Raw genomic sequence first — 20,517 nt, 5'->3', positions numbered from 1 at the left:
ACACTATGGGTGACAGATTCGAAGTTTCCAGAATGGCTATAACACAGAGATATTTTCACATTTTTTTTTGTATTTCAGGTTGGTTTCTTAGGGTAAGGGTTTGGGGGGCTTTTATTTTTTTTCCTTGTCATAAGAAAAAGCACAGCTTAAACACCATCACAATGTGTGAAGCTAACATGCTGTTATTCTTAGCCATGTTGTTAGATCTGGATAAATATAAATCTCTCTAATTTCATCTGGAAAAAAAAAGTAAGTTGTTAAGACGAGAATACAATCAAATATTCAAAAATCAAAGATGATTAAACTGATTAATCTTCTTTTCCTTAAATGCCAGGTCATGCTCTTATTATTTGTGATACCATGATGAACTGTAATTAAATTCTGGAAAAATTTCTTCTTTCAAGTATTTTGAGCTACTACTGCAAAAATGTACAGGAAATTATCCTTGCTACCAGGAATTCACATTTCTATATAAACAATGTACTCAGTAAGTTTTGCCTCCTATATTAATCTGCTACTTTGCCAAGGGACTTTCATTTTTACAAAGTTGCTCATTAATGTCTCACTTTCAGGGCAGCATCTTCTCTCACATGCAGATTAACATGAAGAACATGCATTAGTTCCACTCTAATTAAGAATATGGTTGAATAGTTTCCTGAACTGGAACAGTAGTAAATAATAGATAAGGGTTAGGCTGAAACCTTGATTTTGCTAATGTAAAAATAGCAGCATATATATATAAAAAGATACCTTCTCATTGCATGTCATTCTCTTTCATGCATACGTGCCTCTGAGGAGAAAATGAGAGGATAAATCTTAAGAGATGAAAGGTCATATTGCTTCAGACTTGGGTGGTGGAGAGGCAAAACTGTGCCCCAATTAGTACTGCCTGATGAGGTATGTTCATGCTTCTCCCCTTCCTGCACTAAGAACAGGTTAACATCTGGTTTGTGCACAGTGTGCAAGAGGAAGATTCACAGACAGGACAATGAAGATTTAAGCAAATAAAATGAAAATTAATAAAACAAAATTTGGAAACCAGACTTTTGAAGCACTGCCTTTGGTGCGAGGCAAGAAATGGAGTAACAGTCACACACAGCTCCTTCCTTACACCTTTTTCTGCTGTTGAAAAATGAACTGTGGAAGTCCTTCTGGGATAATTAGCTTTCTCCCAAATTTTGCTTTCAAGCACAAGGAATCTGTACAGGTTGCTAACTAAGCCCTAGTCACCCAACCAATGATATGACTGCGGTTTTCCTTGCAAGTTGTACCTCTTTGTGTGGTGACTGTGTAACCAATGGATTTCCCTCTGAAAGGCTCTGGGGAAAGCAACAGCACCTTGAATTTACTCACAAACAAGCCCTACAGAAGACTGTTTTGCAGAAGGCTCGTGTGGGTGGTATTGTAACAGCACTTGTTTGCTTTAATTAAGAGGAAAGATCCTGCTGGCACAGCTGCCGAAAGGAAAGTGCATTAAAGTCTTCACAACAGCTAATCTCCCAATATACAGACCAAGCAGAAAAATCACATAGTCCAAATTCACTTTGAGGAATAATCTAGATGAAGAAGTCAAGAGGTGGGACGGTATCTCTGCAGCTTCTCTCCCTTCCTCCCAGGTGTTCTCCCACTAGTGTCAAACATGACCACACCACGTAAGGATTTGGTACACGGGGAAGACAAAATCTCTGAGGTGGAGGGTGAAGGTAGAGCAGGTAGAGGTAACAAGTACCAAGAGCCTTTTAAAACAATATTATAAAATGTGTTGCTGTTTAATATCCCTAGCCATGAAGTGACCTTGCAGCACCATCCCTAGTGTATACCCCTTGCTACATGTCCTGTGTTGTCCTGCTTCAGCTACAAGCGATTAGTTGCTGTTTTTACCTCTCAATATCCAGGTTTCCTGTTATAAACGTTTTTGCTCTGCAGTTCAGCTATTGTTTCTCTGTTGTTTTTTCTCATATAGAGCAGCTTGTTATCTGCATTTTAGTCCCCTTCAAATGTCTTCTGCTACATGTTGGAGGCATTACAGGTTTTACTGGATGGTTCACTAGAGGTTAACAAAATTATGAATTGAAAAATGAGCCAACAGTTTCATTACAGTTGTCTGTTTGATTGCATTTGCTGCAGCTTAGGTAATATGAAGCTGTGGTTCAGGGTTTTTTGTGGTAATATAAAAGCATTGTAATGACAAAGAGGTAAACTATGCATAAATGAACATTTTCTAGTGACAGTTAATAGTAATAGAATTTCCTTCCAAAAGACTACAACTGCCAATTTGACTTCTACAGTTGCACTGGCATAGAAAAACATACATTTTTTTGGAGGGGAGGAGAAAAAACTAAAAAAAATTTATTTAAACAATGTGAGGGAGGTTTCTTAGGATGGTGAATGCTGTGAAAGAAATGTTGAAAAATCAAAGTCAGTTAAAAATAAATAGAAATTAAAGGTGTAGAGGAAGATGACAGAATCCAGATATAACTTTTCAGGAATGTAAGAAAGTGATTTATCAAAGGTTTGACAGTTTTTTAAGAGAATAAAACATCGTGACAACATCAGTGGTTTTAGTTCCAAATATTCAGACAACTGTCATAACTTCATCAAAATAGAAAAAAATGGTTTATATTATTCAGAATTTGAAGAGCAAACGAAGAATATGATGTGATGTCATGTGGGAAAGGCAATATGTAGGCAAGCAAATGTGATGATGGCGACTCCTTACAAATGTAATTCATTTTCAGCAGGCATTCACACTAGCAAAATGGGACAGAAAGGATGCCCATAGAAAATGAACAGTCAAGATGACATGAAGATGAATGAACTAATTAGTCTAAAAATTAATTGCAACATTCAAATAAATAGTTTTGAAAAATTTATTCTTCTGTGTCATATTCTCACGCTTTTTTTCATTAAGGATACAACCATGGCTTTTGTAGTCATTTTTTAGGATAAGCCTGCCTGAATACATCTGACATATTTTAACAACACAGCTCACACTGATCTTTAGAAGGGAAAACTACCTAAGAATAGCTTTTTATTAGATTTTACTCATTCGAAAACTAAAGGCAAGCTGAGCATGCCTCAAAAGTCTAGTCTGTAGTTGGCAGCAACAATAACAACAGAATGAATTGGTAAGTTTAGATTCTCAACTGAAAGGATGTCATAAACAATTTTCTTAGTGTCCATCTCACCCAAGTATTGGTCTATAAAGGCTAGAAAACTAGTTGTCTGTGACTCCCTCTGCAGTCAACAGAAAGACAGACGTCTTCACAGACAGATACGACAGATACATCTCATTTTATGATACAATTCTATGGTATGTGATAAATCCTTTTTTTTTTTTTTTCTGTATGGGTTTTATAGAGAATCTGACCAACTCATTTAGTCGAATTACTTTACCCTGTCTATAGTTAATTCAAATGTATACTATTCTTTGTCAGTAAATAGCAAAAAAATGTATTTCCCTTGACTTGCAGGTATAAAGTTTAAAAGGAACTATAAAACCTTTCATTCTTTGTGTAGAGCACTGGTCTGACAAACACGAAACCAGAGTTTTCAGTAAACAGACTTTTCCTCCCGGATGTGTTTAAGACAATGGAACTGCTGGTGGTAAAGGACGTTTACAAAATTGACTGCAGTTTTAATCTCAAAAGCAAAGGAATTCATCCTGATGCTAAGTAAGAAGTTCAGAATACAGTAATTTCATGACTGATATGAATAAGATCGTATCTAGTAAATACTGCTTCATAGTCATACACTGGAAAATGAAAATAAAATAAAACATGATATTATATTCTGTAAGTATATTTAGAATTTGCAAATATTCTTCAGTATACCTCAGCCAGATACCAGAAGGTTTAGACTGACAATGTTTGAAATATACTGAACAGTTATTCATAAAGAAAACCCACAAAACAAAACAAGTTAAAGGCAAACAAACAAAGAAACACATAAAAATTAACTGCCTCAGATTCAACAGATATTTCAAAGTTTTAGAAGTCAGCATGAAAATAGAGCAACTGTCAAAACAACAAATCTAGAAGTTGGTGCTCACAGAATTTGATAACCAGTCAGCTCATGTTGAACAAACTCCAGAGTGAAACTCCACTGACATGAGAATTTTCTGCAGGCAGGTGGTTCAGATCATGTGAGTGTACTGAACCGCTGTAATCCTGGTTTGAGAATTCTCTTATAGTGTAATAAAAAAAGGCCAATGGGATACTGGCATGTATCAAGAAAAGTGTAACCAGCAGGAACAGGGAAGTGATCCTGCCCCTATACTCGGCACTGGTGAGGCCGCACCTGGAATATTGTGTCCAGTTTTGGGCCCCTTGCTTTAAGAGAGATATTGAGCTCCTGGAGCGAGTCCAAAGAAGGGCGACTAAACTGGTCAAGGGGCTGGAAAATAAAACTTATGAAGAGAGGCTGAGGGAGTTGGGGCTGTTTAGCCTGGAGAAGAGGAGGCTGAGGGGAGACCTGATTACAGCCTACAAATACTTGAGAAGGGATGGTGGGGAGGTAGGGGAAGGGCTCTTTACATTAGTGATGGGTGATAGGACAAGAGGAAATGGGTATAAGCTTAGTCAGGGGAGATTCAGGTTGGATGTTAGGAAGTATTTCTTCCCTGAAAGGGTTGTCAGCCACTGGAACAGGCTGCCCAGGGAGGTGGTTGAGTCCCCATCCCTGGATGTGTTTAAGAAAAGGGTGGACGAACTACTTAGGGATATGGTTTAATGGGGATTAGGGATGGTTGGACTGGATGATCTCTAAGGTCTTTTCCAACCTAGAAATCTATGAAATCTATGAAAACCTTAGAAAGAAAATACAGTGAAGCCCCTGTAATTAATTTGCTTGCCAAGCAAGATGCTGTTTCACGTTCAAGACAGATTTCATGTTGATTTCGCATTTCCTGATGAAGGAGGCAGGCTGTAGGGAGAAAGAGAAGGAAGAAAATGCTTTCAAAAACACTGTTCCTACTCAGATCTATGTTTGAAACCAACAAGGCAACTCATGTGTGGAAGGATAAACATGTGCACAGTTCTTTCCAAGACCAAAACTGTACTGGCAAAACTAACAACTTTGATGACAGGCTTCCCAGAGAGGCCAAAAGTTGAATGAAGCGTGAGCTGCCCTCATAACCTTTGACTCAATGGACATCAACATGTTATCCATGGACTCAGCTGAGCCCACAGTGTATTCCTTTGTGGTCAAACAAAACTGTATAGGAAAAACTTCTCCATGAAGGCTATGCAATTTCTATATCGGTAGAATTTCCAGAGGGGTTCTCACATCCATATTAAGCTTGAAAAAGCTGCTAGAAAGTATCTATTCTTTCCAGTTCAGAGCTACAGCACATTGTTCAGGGGAGCTTATATAGTTGGTTCCCCTCTGAATTGCTGAATGTAATATATTGCGATGGTCAGAAGGCAAAGTCTTGTCCAAATTTTTTTCAAACAAACTTTTTTTTATTTTAAAATATTTTAATTAAAGCTGAAATTTAGCTTTAAAAGCTAAATTTTTAATTAAAGCTGAAATTTGCATGGCATGAGCTCAAATAGGATGAGTTTACTGCATTTTTTAAAGATGAATATGTTTTACTTACATGTTTATCTGTTATACGGATTTTAAGCTTCAGTAAGAATCAGTTGTTCATCTAAGGTAAAGTGACAAAGCTCACCTGAAGTAAAAGTATCTGTTGTACTACATATCAGCTGATCTTAAATGTTTTTGAAACTCTAAAGACACTAAAAAATGTATCAGCTTATCCTTATTTATCGAATGACTTTAATGTTAGAAAGCACTGAAATTAAAATGGTATCTAATCAAGCACTTAGAGATCTATTTTTTATTTCAGCAATCTATGGGATAAAATACATATAATACTTCAATATTTCTTAGAGCATTGGTTAGGAATCAAGGAATGAACACAGATGAATGTCTTAGCCATTCATGTCCATTCACTTTCCCAGTGAATCTCCGAATACAAAACAAAACAAGGTCTGAAAGGACTGAACACAGCTCCAGTACCAGTCGGTGAAGGGAATGGAGGATGGAGAGAGCCTTGCTACCAGAATGGATATGGACATCAATATAGTGAGTTATTATATTTTTCCCTACAGTTTTTACACCTTTATTCCCCCACATTGTTTCAGAGAAAATTAAAAGTGTTCATTCTTTAGAGTGATGAAGGTAATCAAAACTTGCTTTAAGAAGAAGTACAGACAAATCTGTTTCTTAAGCTGTTAAAAACGACAGGCATAATTAAAGACAACAATAATGTCTCTGAAATAATCAGAAAATAAAAACGTTATTTAAAAATGATAAGCTTGTTGTGTTTGGTTTTCAGTAGTGTTTCTCCTAACACAAAATTTTAATTGCAGATTAGTTTTTTTGTTGTAGTCCTGCTGATAGATTTGAGGCAAATGACATATATACATCATTAATTGTATGGTGCAGAGGATCACATTTCAAACAAGAGCTTTGTATCACCAAGCTACTACAGCCTGTCTGATCATTGCAGAGTTGTCATTAAATGGAAATGATGCCCAGGAATGTTGAACTTAATGTTATGTTTCCAAATACGATGAATAACATTACAGTAGCTTTAATGAATTTGATAGGAGAAAAATGTTGTCAAACGAAGCGACAATATTAGCCCTGGTGCCCTGTCTAAATTCTAATCCAGCTACCTGTGTTCTAATACTTGCTATTTCTCAGTCATTTGAATTTGATGTGGTTTTATGTACCCGATTCTTTGTACATCAATATGTTAACGCTGTACATTGTCAGTTTGTTGCTGTCACCTCAGAGTTAGCTGGCTACTTCTCTTGAGCATACAAACACTTTTTAATGAAGCTGTAACTACAATATATGACCTTGAAAAAATTCCTTTCTATCTATGTTCCCACAGTCCGTCAAGTTACTTAGGTACTGCTTAAGCTAACAGGTAAGCACAGATATAACTTATTTCAGTGTTTGTTAAACATACAGCACAACCTTACGTCCCAGTTCCAAAATAACGAGCTGCTGAAGCTCATTAACATGCACTTAAAGCTGGCCACAGACATGACCTCCCCCACACTTGTGCTTTAGTTTAGGTCTGAGAGGCACTCTGAGCAGTGCGTCCTAATCACTTGCACTCAACCATGCTTTGCTTTGAATTGTGGAGTGGTCTTTGAGAACATGACCTGAACTAGAGATGAAATTTAAGGGAAGATATGCTCCAGAAGCACAACTCATACACATCAGCACCAGCTAATCATGCAGACAATGGCCCCGGAGTAGAGCTAGTCCAAGGTTAAAAATAAATTCCCGAAATGTGGACCTCAGAATAGACTGTTTTATTGTACAGCTCTATTCTTGTTGGTTCCAACTACTTGCTTATGTAGATACAGTCATATTTAAGTGTTTTATTCAAGCAAGTTGATCTGTATTATATTGTCTTACTAGTCTTTGATGTAAGGGTGTCCCATGGCTCAAAATCTGGAATGCACAATATTTAAGAAAACCCTTCTGACTTCGCTGTGTTTGCTGACAGTTGTAGAAGGGTTATGGAGGAACAGATTCTGAAGATCTAAATCCTGGCTTATTGAAAGCTTTCAAAATGAAAAAATAGAAAAACAATTTGGAATTGTTTTGATACACGTTTAGGCAGGATCCTCAGTGACAACCTTGTATAGCAATTATTTATGTCTGCCACATCTCAAAGACATAACTTCTAATATAATTTCCAAGACCCTTCTCATGCCCTTTAATCCTGAATGCTGTTTGTGATATTCAATTCAGACATTCATGCACACTAATTTTCCTGTTTGGAAGACCAGACAAGATCATCAAGGAGCATGTAAAACATGTAAATCGGGCATTTTTTTTATATGTATTAGTGTGATTAAAATACAAATGCCTAACAGAAAACAAGATCAGAAAGAGCTAGTGCCAAATATCACTGAAAGAGAGCCCTCATATCACTTAGTGAATAGAGTACTCCTGAAAACTTCATCTACAGGTGACTGTAGGTAATCAACCATATCCCATTTCTGTTGGGACCAGGTACAATGTCCTGTTGTCTCAGCAGAACAACTGAATCCACATCCCTCCCCCATCTGGTATATAAATACACCAGAAGCTGCACAGATTGCACTCCATGTTGCACATGGTGCTGTTGTTTGATGTCTCAAGCTGTGTGTTAAACTGCAACTGGATTGTCACCATTAAGGTTTTGTCACAGCCTAGTTTAGGGAGAAAGTCAATGATCTGGAAACAGCTGTGAAGTTTTAGATGTACGTCATTAGATCTTCAGGACTAATTTCAGGCTTAACACTACCTTGAATTTTTTTCAGGTAGAAGAAAGAAGACAAAGAAATGGGGAGAAGAGTGACAGGATAAGTGGAAAAGATCAGACAGGATCATGTGAGCACAGATGCTAATGAACTGAAAAACACCATTTTATTAAAGTGTTTCGTATGTCTGCGCAGAAGTCAGTCATTTGCAAGCAATTGTAGTGTGCATAAAGAGACTCTTACGATTTCCATCTCGGAAAATCTTTTTTCTTTACCCCATTTTGAAGTTCCTGCTTAGGATTAAGGATGTTTTCCATTCGGTACCAGGTCATAACCAAGCCATTTCTAAGACAGTCTCCCTCTAATTCACTCCTTGCGCACACACACCCCTCAACACAAACAGCAAGGAGGAAGAGGAGAGAAAGCAAAAGGAAAAGAGCGAGCAAAGATTGCTGAAAACTTTGAAACACAGTCAATACTCTTACTTAAAATAATCTACTGCTCTGTGGGCGGTGGTGGCTCAAGTCTTGTATACAAATCAAAGCATATTCAAGTGTTTCATGTTCCCTTCTTACCTGAATACCCTAACACAGCCACTGTCTTTTCAGGCAAAGATAATCTTAAATGCATTTATCTATTTTAAGTAGATTTTTTTTCAGTCTGAATTTGAGGAATCTTTAATTAAATCTAGTACATTTATGAAAAAAAAACTATTTAATGGTTGGTAACTTTGAAAGAAAGGTGGTTTTTTTTTGCCACAAAGACATTGACTGAATCTATTTCCGTGTTGAACATATATGTAACTTCCAATGAAAATAGTGGGATTCCTTTCAAGTAAAAATGAAGAACATTTGTATGTGATTGGCCAAGACTACTTTAAGATCCATAACATACAAATGAAAAGTACTGTCAAAGCTTAAATTTATTACCAATTCTACTGTGTTGCTCTTTGATTAAACCTTGTCTTGTGCCAATAATTCTCAGTAGTACTGTACAACATATGTTACAGACATCCCTGAGGTAGCCAAGGAAAATCAAGCCAAAACCAGCTGAGAAGTTGCTTACTTGTCTGAACTCTTCAAGATCTATTTTGTTTCCCACCAGCACCAAGGGGATGTCATAGGTGTGCCGAACACGATAAATGAGTTCCTTAAACTCAGTAGCTTCTTGAAAGGATTGGCGGTCTGTGATGGAATAGCAGATAATGAAGCCTTCTCCTCCTCGCATGTATTGGTCCCTCATGGCTGTGAATTCTACCTGTGGAATAAGAAGAATGTGTTACTAATTTGGCAAACGAAATTATCCATTTGTAAATAAAAAACTTGCTGAAAACTTCCTCCCTTCCCTACATAATTTCACATTGCTTGTTTTACTCTTTTAAATATTAGTTGCTGAAACTTGCACGTTCTTCTGGGGTCATCATCTCAGATGCTACATCACCAGGATTGCTCCTAAGACCTTCTTTTTTGTTTTACCATCAAGGGAACTCTGTTCTCTAGAAATACGAACTTATTACGCCAGTGTCTGCACACAGAAAGTATTTTCTCATGTATTTCTAGAACCTTCTGCAGCACTTTTGTTACATGTAGATGACTTGTGATTGAATGAATACTAACAGAAGAGCTATATTACTGTCTAGGGATGGGAGACAGGTACAAACTCCTTATTATGCACTCAATTCAAAGGCTCTGCAGTATCAAAAAGACATTCATTGACTCCCACCAGTTTTGGAATAGTGCCCAGTAAAACAGGAATAAAATGTAGAAAAATTCTGCTATTTTAAATGCTCTCAGAGAAGCTGAGGGTTTCAGATCAATGTGGGATAATACCATTAAATGAAAATGAATAATTGCAAATAGTATGATAATTTGCCAAATTTATCTTCCTGCATTTTCCGCTATTTATGTATGTATTTACTGTCACAGTAACAATTCTGGTTATTGGTATGTGTTCTTTAGAAGTATTAAACAGTTACCACATTGTACAAAAATCAAGATTCAGTTTTTGAAAACTAGTCTTAGACGCTGTGGCTTGAGAATGAGGTTTAAAGCCTGTTTCTTTTTCAAGTTTGTTTGCTCTTCTTGATCACAGCCCAGAATAACCTAATACCATGGCAACAGTCGTTCAGGATCAGAATCCCCCTGACAGAATCAGTTCTCCAGAGATATTAAGATGCAGGAAGGTCTGATAAAGCAAGGAATACACATATCAACATTGGACCATTTCTACGAGCAGCAAGATGCAATATCAAGTCCTGTATTTTTCACTCTGTTGAGAATTTAGGCTAGGATTTTTAAAACAGTCGAGGTTATATATATATCCTCAGTTCTTGCTGAAAATTGAAGGGAAATGGATTGCTTATGCTCTTTTAAAAGTCTCAGCCTTAAATCTCTCTCAGTAGTCACTCATGTTGATTGATAATACTTCTTGTGAATAGACTTTCGTGTTGACCATTATCATTTATTCATGATGTATCTTTTACCCAAGGGCTTTCTTATATATCATTCAAAATATTTCACCTGCTACAGGAAAAAGTTCATAGACTAAGCTCCAAAATAGCAGGCTAATAGGCAATTTAAGGGTAGGATTCTGATTTGAGACTTACTTAGAATTTCAAAATCTCTAAACTACCACCACTGGCATCCCAGGAGAGTTTATTAACTACCGAGCTACAGCATAGAGTGAATCAGGCCATATTTTATCCCGTCCTCTTGAAACTGGATGTGTAAGAAGTAGGGCAGCGGTGGGTAGAAACAGCAAAGACGCCAAAAAGAAAGGATTCTACGCTATGGTGGTTCAGGCGAGACAGTGAATAGAGATCTGTCTCTGTTCCCAGGTCTCTGCTTTCCATCTGCATTAGATAGCCACTGGATTAATAAACCAAACAATACCAAACTGGATACCATACCCAAGGTCTCCAAGTTATAGGCAGAGAGTCTTAATGACTAAATACAGAGACATGCTCCCTGTCCCTTACTTGTCCTCAGACCCCAGTCTTTCCTGTCAGAACAAGGATCCTTCCACAACCCCCGTGCCCCTGGTTTTCTCCTCTTTGCATCAATCACCTTGAACTGCTCTGCAACATGATTAGTAAAGCAGTCTCCTTTGTAGGAGGAGCCGAACAAGGCCAGGATCCCTTCAACCTGAGCAGACAATGGAAATCTTATGTGGAGTTAAACTTGTGGATTAGGGCTTGTGGATTTAGCTATGTGTAGCTGCAGGCTGTTATCTAAGCTCCCTTTTTTATAATAAGATAGTAAATACAATTAATGGACTACGAATTGCTTCTCCTGCTGAAAAATAATTATGTATTTAGTTATTTAGTTATCTACTTTTTGTTTATCTATTTTTGGGTTTAAAGTGAGCTGAATATTTGTACAACTAAATGGAGCCTCTAGCTCCCATGAAGACACCTAAAAGTAAACTTCTTGGTATGGAACTTAAATCCCAGCCCAGATGACCTGTCTTCCTGAGTTAGAGATTTCATAAATCAACTCCTGTGACACTGTATGATTATTCTACATAGACTTTCACAAAGAATGAGCTCTACTTAGTGAGACGATCCACCTCTAGGAAGCACTCAGATTTTGGTACATTCATTTGTAGCCATTTATGGCAAACCAAGCAGAAATTAGGCCACATATCTCTGTTTCAGTTACTCTCAGTGATTTTCTGCAGCATGAGGACACTCAGGATCACTCCCCAGGAATACTTAACGACTTTCTTTGGCTGCCAGGAGACTCTGGGTTCCTAATTTTACACACCGTGAATAATTGCAAAAGGACAAAGTGCTCAGCTTTTAGGCACTGCCATTCTTGACTCATTTACCTATGCATTCGGGTTCATGCCTGGGCATAAATAAGACTTTAAGGATATGAATGGATTTGCTTCTGCAATTTTTTTATTATGACATGTTATTGCTGCTGATGTATTAGCCTAAACAGCTAAAATACTTTATTATTACGTTTGCAGTGAACCATTTTCAGAGATATTAATTATTCTAAGCAAACTGGATTGGGGACATTCCCTCAGTTTTCTTTTGTTAACTCAGTCATATCCACTCTTATTTTTTGATGTTGACTTTCAATTCTTAGCTTTTTCCCTTTGACATGGTTACCCATTACAGAGTCAAGGACTCCAAGGACAAACATAAACAAGTATTTTCTTGGATTTAAAAAAAAAGTGGGTTGTTTCCCCTCAGTCGACCAAGAACCCCAATATATTGATGTGTACTAAGGAAAAGAATGCTGTTTCCAATAAACATACTATAAGCCTTGCAACAATGTCTGCATATTACATACACAAAACAAAGGACTAAGATGTAATTAAATCTCTTTGTTAATTTTTTAGTTCAAGTCCTACTCCAGATTTCACAGTTTACGTGTATCTCTACAGTAAGCGGAATCAAAATTCAAGTTTACCTGGGTTTTGTGAATATTCAGTGATAGATGGAAACAGGTCCAAAGGTTTTACAGATTTTTCAATGGTTTTATTTTTATATTTTGTCTGGTTCTCTTATAAAAAAAGCAACAGTGTATCTGTGCAGCTGGCCCACTAATATCTTCTGTAATTTTTTCTTGCTGTAAAAGTAGCTTTTAAAAAAACTATTCAGGAATAGTACTAGATGCCATTTGCTGCTCAATAGGGGGAAAATATGAAACATTCCCAAGCCAGGAAATGCCAAAGGGAAGAGACAGAAGAAAATCACACCTCCTCAAAAGGAAATCAATTCTGAGAATTAAAGTGAAGATTTGTCATGCTTACAGCGCTTTGCAGCTTGACATCAGTCTCTAATACCCTCTTGTGTATTATGACTAAGACTTAACTGAAAAGTGTGATAAGAAATCTTTTGAAACCAAATCACCATTCTTCTTGGGAGAGAAGTTATACTTGGGAATAAGTATCAAGTCTGGATAGAAACAAGATAAAACTTTTCTAACAGTTGAAAGAAGGCAGCATAACTTTTTCCTTTTCTTTTTCCATTATAATCAAATATAGAAAAAAATCCAATACTAATCCTCATGATTATATATATGTCTACCTGTTGTTGAAGAAAATCTCCCAATGATTATGCTGCTCCTAAACAGATGTGACATTTACTTTTTATCAATTATCAAGCATCTCACATGATTTTTAGAGATGACAAAATGGTCTTAAGGTGACATGCTCCCTCAACATGCTCAAATGCATCCTATCCTCCCATATCAAATTGCGTACACCAGATTAATCAACTTGTCACTTGTCGATCTGCCTCTATTAAGGGTAGAATATTGCTTTCTCACGCTTTGCTGTGAGGCATAAAGACCTGGGAGGCGTAAGAACATACCTTGACCATAAAGACAGGGATAGAGAAAATCTTAAGTGTGTTAGTCTTTTCCATGTTCCTCATCATTAGGCCACTCACTGCTTTCAGCAACAGCCCCACATTTTTCTTAGTATTCATTTAGTTGCCAGTGTACCTGTGAAAACTTATCTCGTTACATTTTATGTGTCTCAAAAGTCTCAACTTTGTCAAAACTTTGACTTTCATAAACCAATCCATTTGTGCCCAACAAATACTTCCATACTGATCTTTGGGAGACTATCCCCGTCTTCACATTTCATCCTTTTGTAAATGCTTGCATTTTCTATCAGCTTTTAGGAGAACAACTTAGCAAAGAAGAAATCATCTGCTTATGCTCTATTTTCTCTCTGTCATCTTGATTTATCCTCTCTTATCCTACTTTTCGTAATAAGCAGGAGAAAGTTTTTCATAAACAGCAATATTTGTTTTTTTAAAAATTAATATTGTTTTCATGTAAATATAAATAGGAATCGTATGTTTTCTTTTTCTTTTTTTTTTTTCATTAGAGATTAGAATCCTTTCCAAATAATTTCAGTATCTTAATGTCTCCAGAAGAGGAAACAAAGACATTGAGCAGTAAAGTCAGATAGACTACACTTAGATCCTCATGAAGGATTAATTTATGGGTTGCTATCAAACATAGCAGTCTGGATCTGATGTTCAGCTCAGATTAACACTACCTTGCTGACAGAAAGTACCTACGAAGGTGTATCACAAAGTTCACTGAAGACAAGCCTGGTCCTTTACTGTTTCCTAAGTATTTCCTCCTGAACAATGCTGGAGAAATTGTACTGGGCTAGAAAAGCTTTTGTCCAAGTCAGAATAGAAAACGTTAAGAAGCAACTTCTTTCACATCACCTCTTTATAACAGCAGAACATACAACTGAAGCCAAGTCCCCTGGATCTCAGTGTTATGCATTGCTAATCGATAGCCTTGTCAGCACTAAAGGGGTAAGAGAAAAAGGGGAGGAAGAGAAGAACTAACAAAAAAAAGGTGACAGGCAATGAGCAGGGGGTCACCATAGCTATCCCTTCTATTTCATTATGTGATGATGTGTTTGAGGTGCAATGCTTAGAAGTGCAGTCCTTCTTTGCACTCCTCAGAAGGGTAGTGCTTAGAAATTTAAAGATGCAGCTCCTCGGAAACAGAGGTGTCGTGTTTTTCAAACTACACACACACTCCACACATTTTGATGTCTATTCTTTTTTTTTCTGATCTTGGCTGTATCTCTGGAAGAGGTTAGAGTTTCCCCAGAGAGGACAGCCTCACAGTTTGAGAAATGCCACTTTCCATATCTTCTTGTCTTATGTTTTGCTTGACTTTAGAACTGGGAATCTGCTAACAGATGTTCTTAATCAAAGCTGTCTCCCTGATTACCACAGGGGTCATTCTTATTGTGAAGGGGTTTTTTTTACGTTTCTAGTGAACACGGGAGGGGGGTTATATTCTTGGAAGCAGGCAGGATATTGTTCATCGATGACAATGAACAAACAAGGGTAAAATGAACAAAAAGGACACAGGAAACTCAGTGGGGGAAAATAAAAATTTCAAATAATGAGTGAGAGAAACAAAAGTCTTTACTACACAGCATAAAAGAAATATGTGAAAACCCATTGTTCACTTTAAATAAAAAAAAAATCGCTTACAGAAAAATTGAGAATTTCTTCTATCTCAGGAAAGTTTTTGCCAAAACAGTGAAAAATTATTTTTGGTAGCAAATGATATTTTAAAACCAAAGTACAATCCTCCTATTTCTTTCTGTTAATAAATTCTCTTACACACATAAACATTATAGTTAATTTCACTGGGATTACATATTATTCACCTGGCACTGCTTGTCTTAAAGTATGCTTAGTGTGTTTTGTTTTTCTTTTACATCCTGAAATAGATTTACCTACAGAAAGCATATTAGTGAAAAGTGTTGTAATAATTATTTAGTTTTCATTAATTTTAGTGTGTCTGTTTTGGGGGGAGTGGGGTGGGGTGTGTAACAGAAAGTAGCTTCAAAAAGCTTTTTTGTAAAACAAGCAGCAACAAAACTATGACAGTTGCATTTCAAAGGAGAAAGGATACAGAAAGGATCTAGAGATGAAGTTGAGTGGATATTACATCTTATAACCACCATAACACCACTACTAATCTAGATGGAAAGATTAGGACTTGCTTAATCTGGTTTCTGCCACTGAAGAGGTAGTCACTTTTTCTTCATTAGTCTTCAAGTCTTTCTCTACAGTCAGGAGAGAGAGACGATCAACTCCAGAGGGTAAATCAACCTATCCTCAGGGAATCATAGAATTATAGAATGATTTGGGTTAGAATGGACTATAATGATCACCCAGTTCCAACCCCTCTGCCGTGGGTAGGTACACATTCCACGAGATCAGGTGTTTCAAAGCCTCATCCAACCTGGCCTTAAAAAACTTCAGAGAAGAGGCAGCCGCAGCTTATCTTCACAACCTCTTCCATTGTTTCAACACCCTTGTTGTAAAAAATTTATTCCTTAGGTCTAATTTAGATCTACCCTTTCAGATTAAAACCATTGCCCCTTGTTCCGTCACTACACGCCCTTGTAAAAAGTCCCTCTTCAGCTTTCTTGTAGGCCCACTTTAGGTACTGGAAGCCTGCTAGAAGGTCTCCTCGAAGTCTTCTCCTCTCCAGGCTGAACAATCTCAACTCTCTCAACCTGTCTTCAGGGGAGAGGTGCTCCAGCCCTTGAATCATCTTCGTGGCCCTCCTCTGGACCTGCTCCAACAGCTTCCTGTCCTTCTTATGTTGGGGACCCCAGAGCTGAACGCAGTATTCCAGGTGGTGTCTCTCGAGAGCAGAGTAGAGGGGCAGAATCACCTCCCTCAACCTGCTGGCCCACCTCTTTTGATGCAGCCCAGGATATGATTAGCTTTCTGGGATACATTGCAAGCTCATATTGAGCTTCTCATCAGCTAACGCCTCCAAGTCCCTCCTTGTTGACTGCAAGACTTTTGGTGCAACCATCGAGTCAATTCCTGGTGGTCCGTCTGTCAAATCCATGTCCCTGTAATTTAGAGACAAGGATATCATACAAGACAGTGTCAAATGCTTTGGTCAAGTCCAGGTAGATGATGTCAGTTGCTCTTCCCTTATCCACCAACGCTGTAACCCCATCATAGAAGGCCTCCAAATTTGTCACACATTATTTTCCCTTAGTGAAGCCATGTTGACTGTCACCAATCACCTCACGCTCCTTAGATGGTCTTTAGCGTGATCTTTTCCTACAGTGGGCGGTTCTTCATCCTCCCAGTCTCTGATTTTTGCCTGTTGTGACTTGGGCACCGAGGCTAGAGCAGTTCTCAGTGAGGTCTGAGGCAAAAAAGTTGTTGCTCAGTGTTCTCCATATTCCCGAAACCAGGTCTCCTATTTCCTTTCGGAGAGGGTCCACATTTTCCCTTGTTTGTCTATCACTGACATACCTATAGAAGTTTTTCTTGTTTTCCTTGATGTCACTGGACAGATTTAATTCTATCAGGGTTTCAGCTTTCCTAGCCTGATCCCTGGTTGCTTGGACAATTTCTCTATATTCCTGCCAGGCTACCTGTCCTTGCTTCCACCCTCCGTAGGCATCTCTTTTGTGTTTGATTTTGTCCAGGAGCTCCTTGCAGACCTCCTGGTGTTTCCGTCTGATTTCCTCTTTGTTGGGATGCATTGCTCCTGAGCTTGGAGGAGGTGACCCTTGCATAGTCACCAGCTTTCCTGGGCCTCTCTTCTGTCCAGGGCTTTTTCTTATGGTACTCTACCAAGTAGATCCCTGAAGAGGTCTGCTCTCCTGAAGGCCAGGGTAGTGAGCTTGCTGAGTGCCCTCCTTGCCTTCTTAAGGATCTTGAACTCCACCATTTCGTGGTCACTGCAATCAAGGCTGCCCTTGACCTTTACATTCCCCACCAGCTCCTTTTTGTTGTTGAGAACAAGGTCCAGCATAGCACCTCTCCTTGTTAGTTCCTCTATCACTTGGAGAAGGAAGTCATCATCAATGCATTGCAGGAACCTTCTGGATTGCTTATGCCCTGCTGTGTTGTCCATCCAACAGATATCAGGGTGGTTGAAGATCCCCATGAGGACCAGGGCTTGTGAATGTGAGGCTGCTCCTATCTGTCTATAGAGGGTCTCATCTACTCGGTCTTCCTGGTCAGGTGGTCTGAAGTAGACCACCAGTACTATCTCAGGTGTCCCTGCTCTCCCTTTAACCCTGACCCATAAGCTCTCCATTGGCTCCTTATCCATCCCCCGGTGCAGCTCCATGCACTTCAGCTGGTCTTTGACATAGAGGCCAACACTTCCTCATCTCCCCCGCCTGTCCTTCCTAAAGAGCCTATACCCTTCCATTCCGACACTCCATATGTAGGATTCATCCCACCATATCTCCATGACTCCAACGAGATCATACCCCTGCAGGTGTGCACACGCCTCTACCTCCTCTTTTTTATTTGCCATCCTACATGCTTTTTCATAGAGGCATTTCATTTGGGCCTCCGATGATTCTGACTTACTGGCTAGCGTGGCAGGAATTCCTTTCTGCTACTCTTCAGGTTCTTTCATCTTGTCCTTGGCAAGCCTGTTATTATCCCTCTCCCCCTCCAAATTTAGTTTAAAGCCCTGTCAATGAGCCCCACCATCTGACGTGCAAAGACCTCATTCCCCTTTGAGAAAGATGAATCCCACTGGATGCCAGCAAGCCTGGCACCGTGTAGATCATCCCATTATCAAAAAATGGGTGTCTTTCATTCTTACCTGTCTCACTGCTTCATCAGATACTCAATACCAACTCCAGCCTCTGAGGTTCACAATACTAGCCACAGCCCTTGCCCAGTCATATCCTTTATGCATTAAATGAAAAAGATTATCCTCCTGTTCATCTTAAATTTTTCATTTAGTTTCTACAAGGCTGTTTTATTGCCAATGCAGTTGGAAAGCTCAAGAGGAAGTAACATCTAGTGCCTCAAGCCAATAGAGGATTTTTTCCTTCAGAGCACTCAGCAGTTGGAAATGCTATCCTCCAGCACGGGTTAAAGCTCCATTAGGAGATAACAAGCAGATATGACTTTTCCATCACAAAAGACAGTTTCAAACCTGCTGCCTTTGCTCGCAGGATTCCAGCAAGCACCAGCTATAATTTCCTAGCAATGACAAGAGAAAACAAGAAAGCAGTGAACAATATCAGCATCATTTCACACTCTCCTCTTGCTTCCCTCCTATTTCCAGTCATCCTTTGCAAACAGCTACAACAAAAGGAGTTTTATAGCAAAAGATATAGAAAAGTTTGGAGCAGGTGGTACTCAGCCACCTGTGCCAGCCTAAACCATCTGCCATATCACTGGGAGGAAGGAAGGGAGCTCATACACAGACCAAAGAAAATGCAGGGGCTCTGGCTTAAATACTGGAGGACAGGGATTGATTCTTCTCTGCATCAGGTCTCTACACTGTTCTGGTTGTACAGCAAACCTGCGTGCTCTAGTAGTGATTCAGAAGCAGTTCAAAATGGGATTAGTATAAATGAGAATTAGCCCATAAGCCTGCAGTGGAAGTGGATTATTATTATAATCAGTCCCTTGATTAATGATCGGTCAGTGTCTCAAGCCTTATAATTACAGGAAGGAATCGTTGCTTCTGTTATAAAACGGCAGTATCCCTTTCCTTCTGTGAATTTGTTCTGGAAACAAAATGCACATCACTGATGATGGGAACACTATAAGGATAACATAAAAGATGCCGTCCATGTTCATAGCAGACTAATGTCTTTCCGAACTTAATCTGACAGCCTTCCAAGGTAATATTACAAACTCCACATTGTACAAAATCAGTAGCCTTTTCTTAACTCTGGGAACGTGCAAGTAAAAAGCTGAGACAGATGCTGAAATTAATCCATAATTTAGAAGACAATCAGCAGCAACAATATCAACCCTATTGAAATCCGTGCCTATTTATCTGGCCACTCCTCCCCCTGTTTAAGATAATTTATGTACCTGGAAAGGGAAACAGGAGGAAGAAGGAGAATATTCATGACAGGTGATCTTTCCTGGCACACACGGTTGTGATTTTCACTTTTGTGACAAATAGCAGCATTACTTCTTAGCTGACAATTTCCATTGTTTACTGGGAGTCAGTGTATGCTTTGGAAATTGAGGAGATAACCTTACTTAGGTAGACTGCGTAACAGGGAGCACCAGGGAGCACCTCAAGACCTTTCCTATGGGCAAGAAGATGGTCCAAGCTGAATGCCTCAACTGAATGGTTGGTTAGCAATTTCAGAAACACAGACTCACACTGAACATGAAATGCAAGTGTAGTCTTACATCCCTAATTGTCACAGAATTTTGGTCAAAAACTTCTAAAATATTTTCCCTCTCCCACTCTTTCCTCACACTTGTGTTCTGCAGCATCAACCTGCTCCCCCTAGAAACAGGTCTTCAGCCCCAGACAGGCGCTGGTATTACACTAGACCTCAGTTCAGGGTTCTTTCTGAAGACTAATGTATTTACCTGGAAAGAGATGAATTCCTTCACACCGCTTAATACGTCTCTAATCTCTGACTACTGGAGACACTTTATGAACCTCTAATGTCCTGAATATAAAGAATGAATTAATTAGAAGTACTTTCATTCCTTAATCTGAGTTACTATACCACGTTAATTCATGAGGACATTGGTCTCATCTTCATTCAGATGAGTCTGAGGCTTCGAAGCAGAGTGTCTAAATTTTCACCCTTTCTGAAAATCATGTTTGTGAGTTTAGTTTGAATACCAACTTCCTTAAATCATTGTTGAACACGATCTGTTTTCAGCACTTGCGAATTCATACCATTTCCCACACGTGGGTTTAAAGATTCAAATTCCCCTTCTGTTTTCAGCTACGATACTTCTTCCCAT

At 38.7% G+C, this 20,517-nt stretch overlaps 1 protein-coding gene across 1 annotated transcript in view; it reads right to left on the bottom strand.

Annotated features, from left to right (window-relative positions):
• The window catches only part of RIT2 (Ras like without CAAX 2), a 231,579-nt gene that overhangs the window by 107,171 nt on the left and 103,891 nt on the right, over window positions 1-20,517 (bottom strand). The window contains exon 4 of the mRNA XM_086629326.1: window positions 9,342-9,533. Coding sequence (XP_086485452.1) covers window positions 9,342-9,533 — 192 coding nt within the window. The remainder of the gene's footprint in view (window positions 1-9,341; window positions 9,534-20,517) is intronic.

Source organism: Tauraco erythrolophus, chromosome Z, assembly GCF_009769465.1.
Source record: "Tauraco erythrolophus isolate bTauEry1 chromosome Z, bTauEry1.pri, whole genome shotgun sequence".
Taxonomy (NCBI): domain Eukaryota; kingdom Metazoa; phylum Chordata; class Aves; order Musophagiformes; family Musophagidae; genus Tauraco; species Tauraco erythrolophus.
This window is presented reverse-complemented; position numbering and strand designations above follow the sequence as displayed.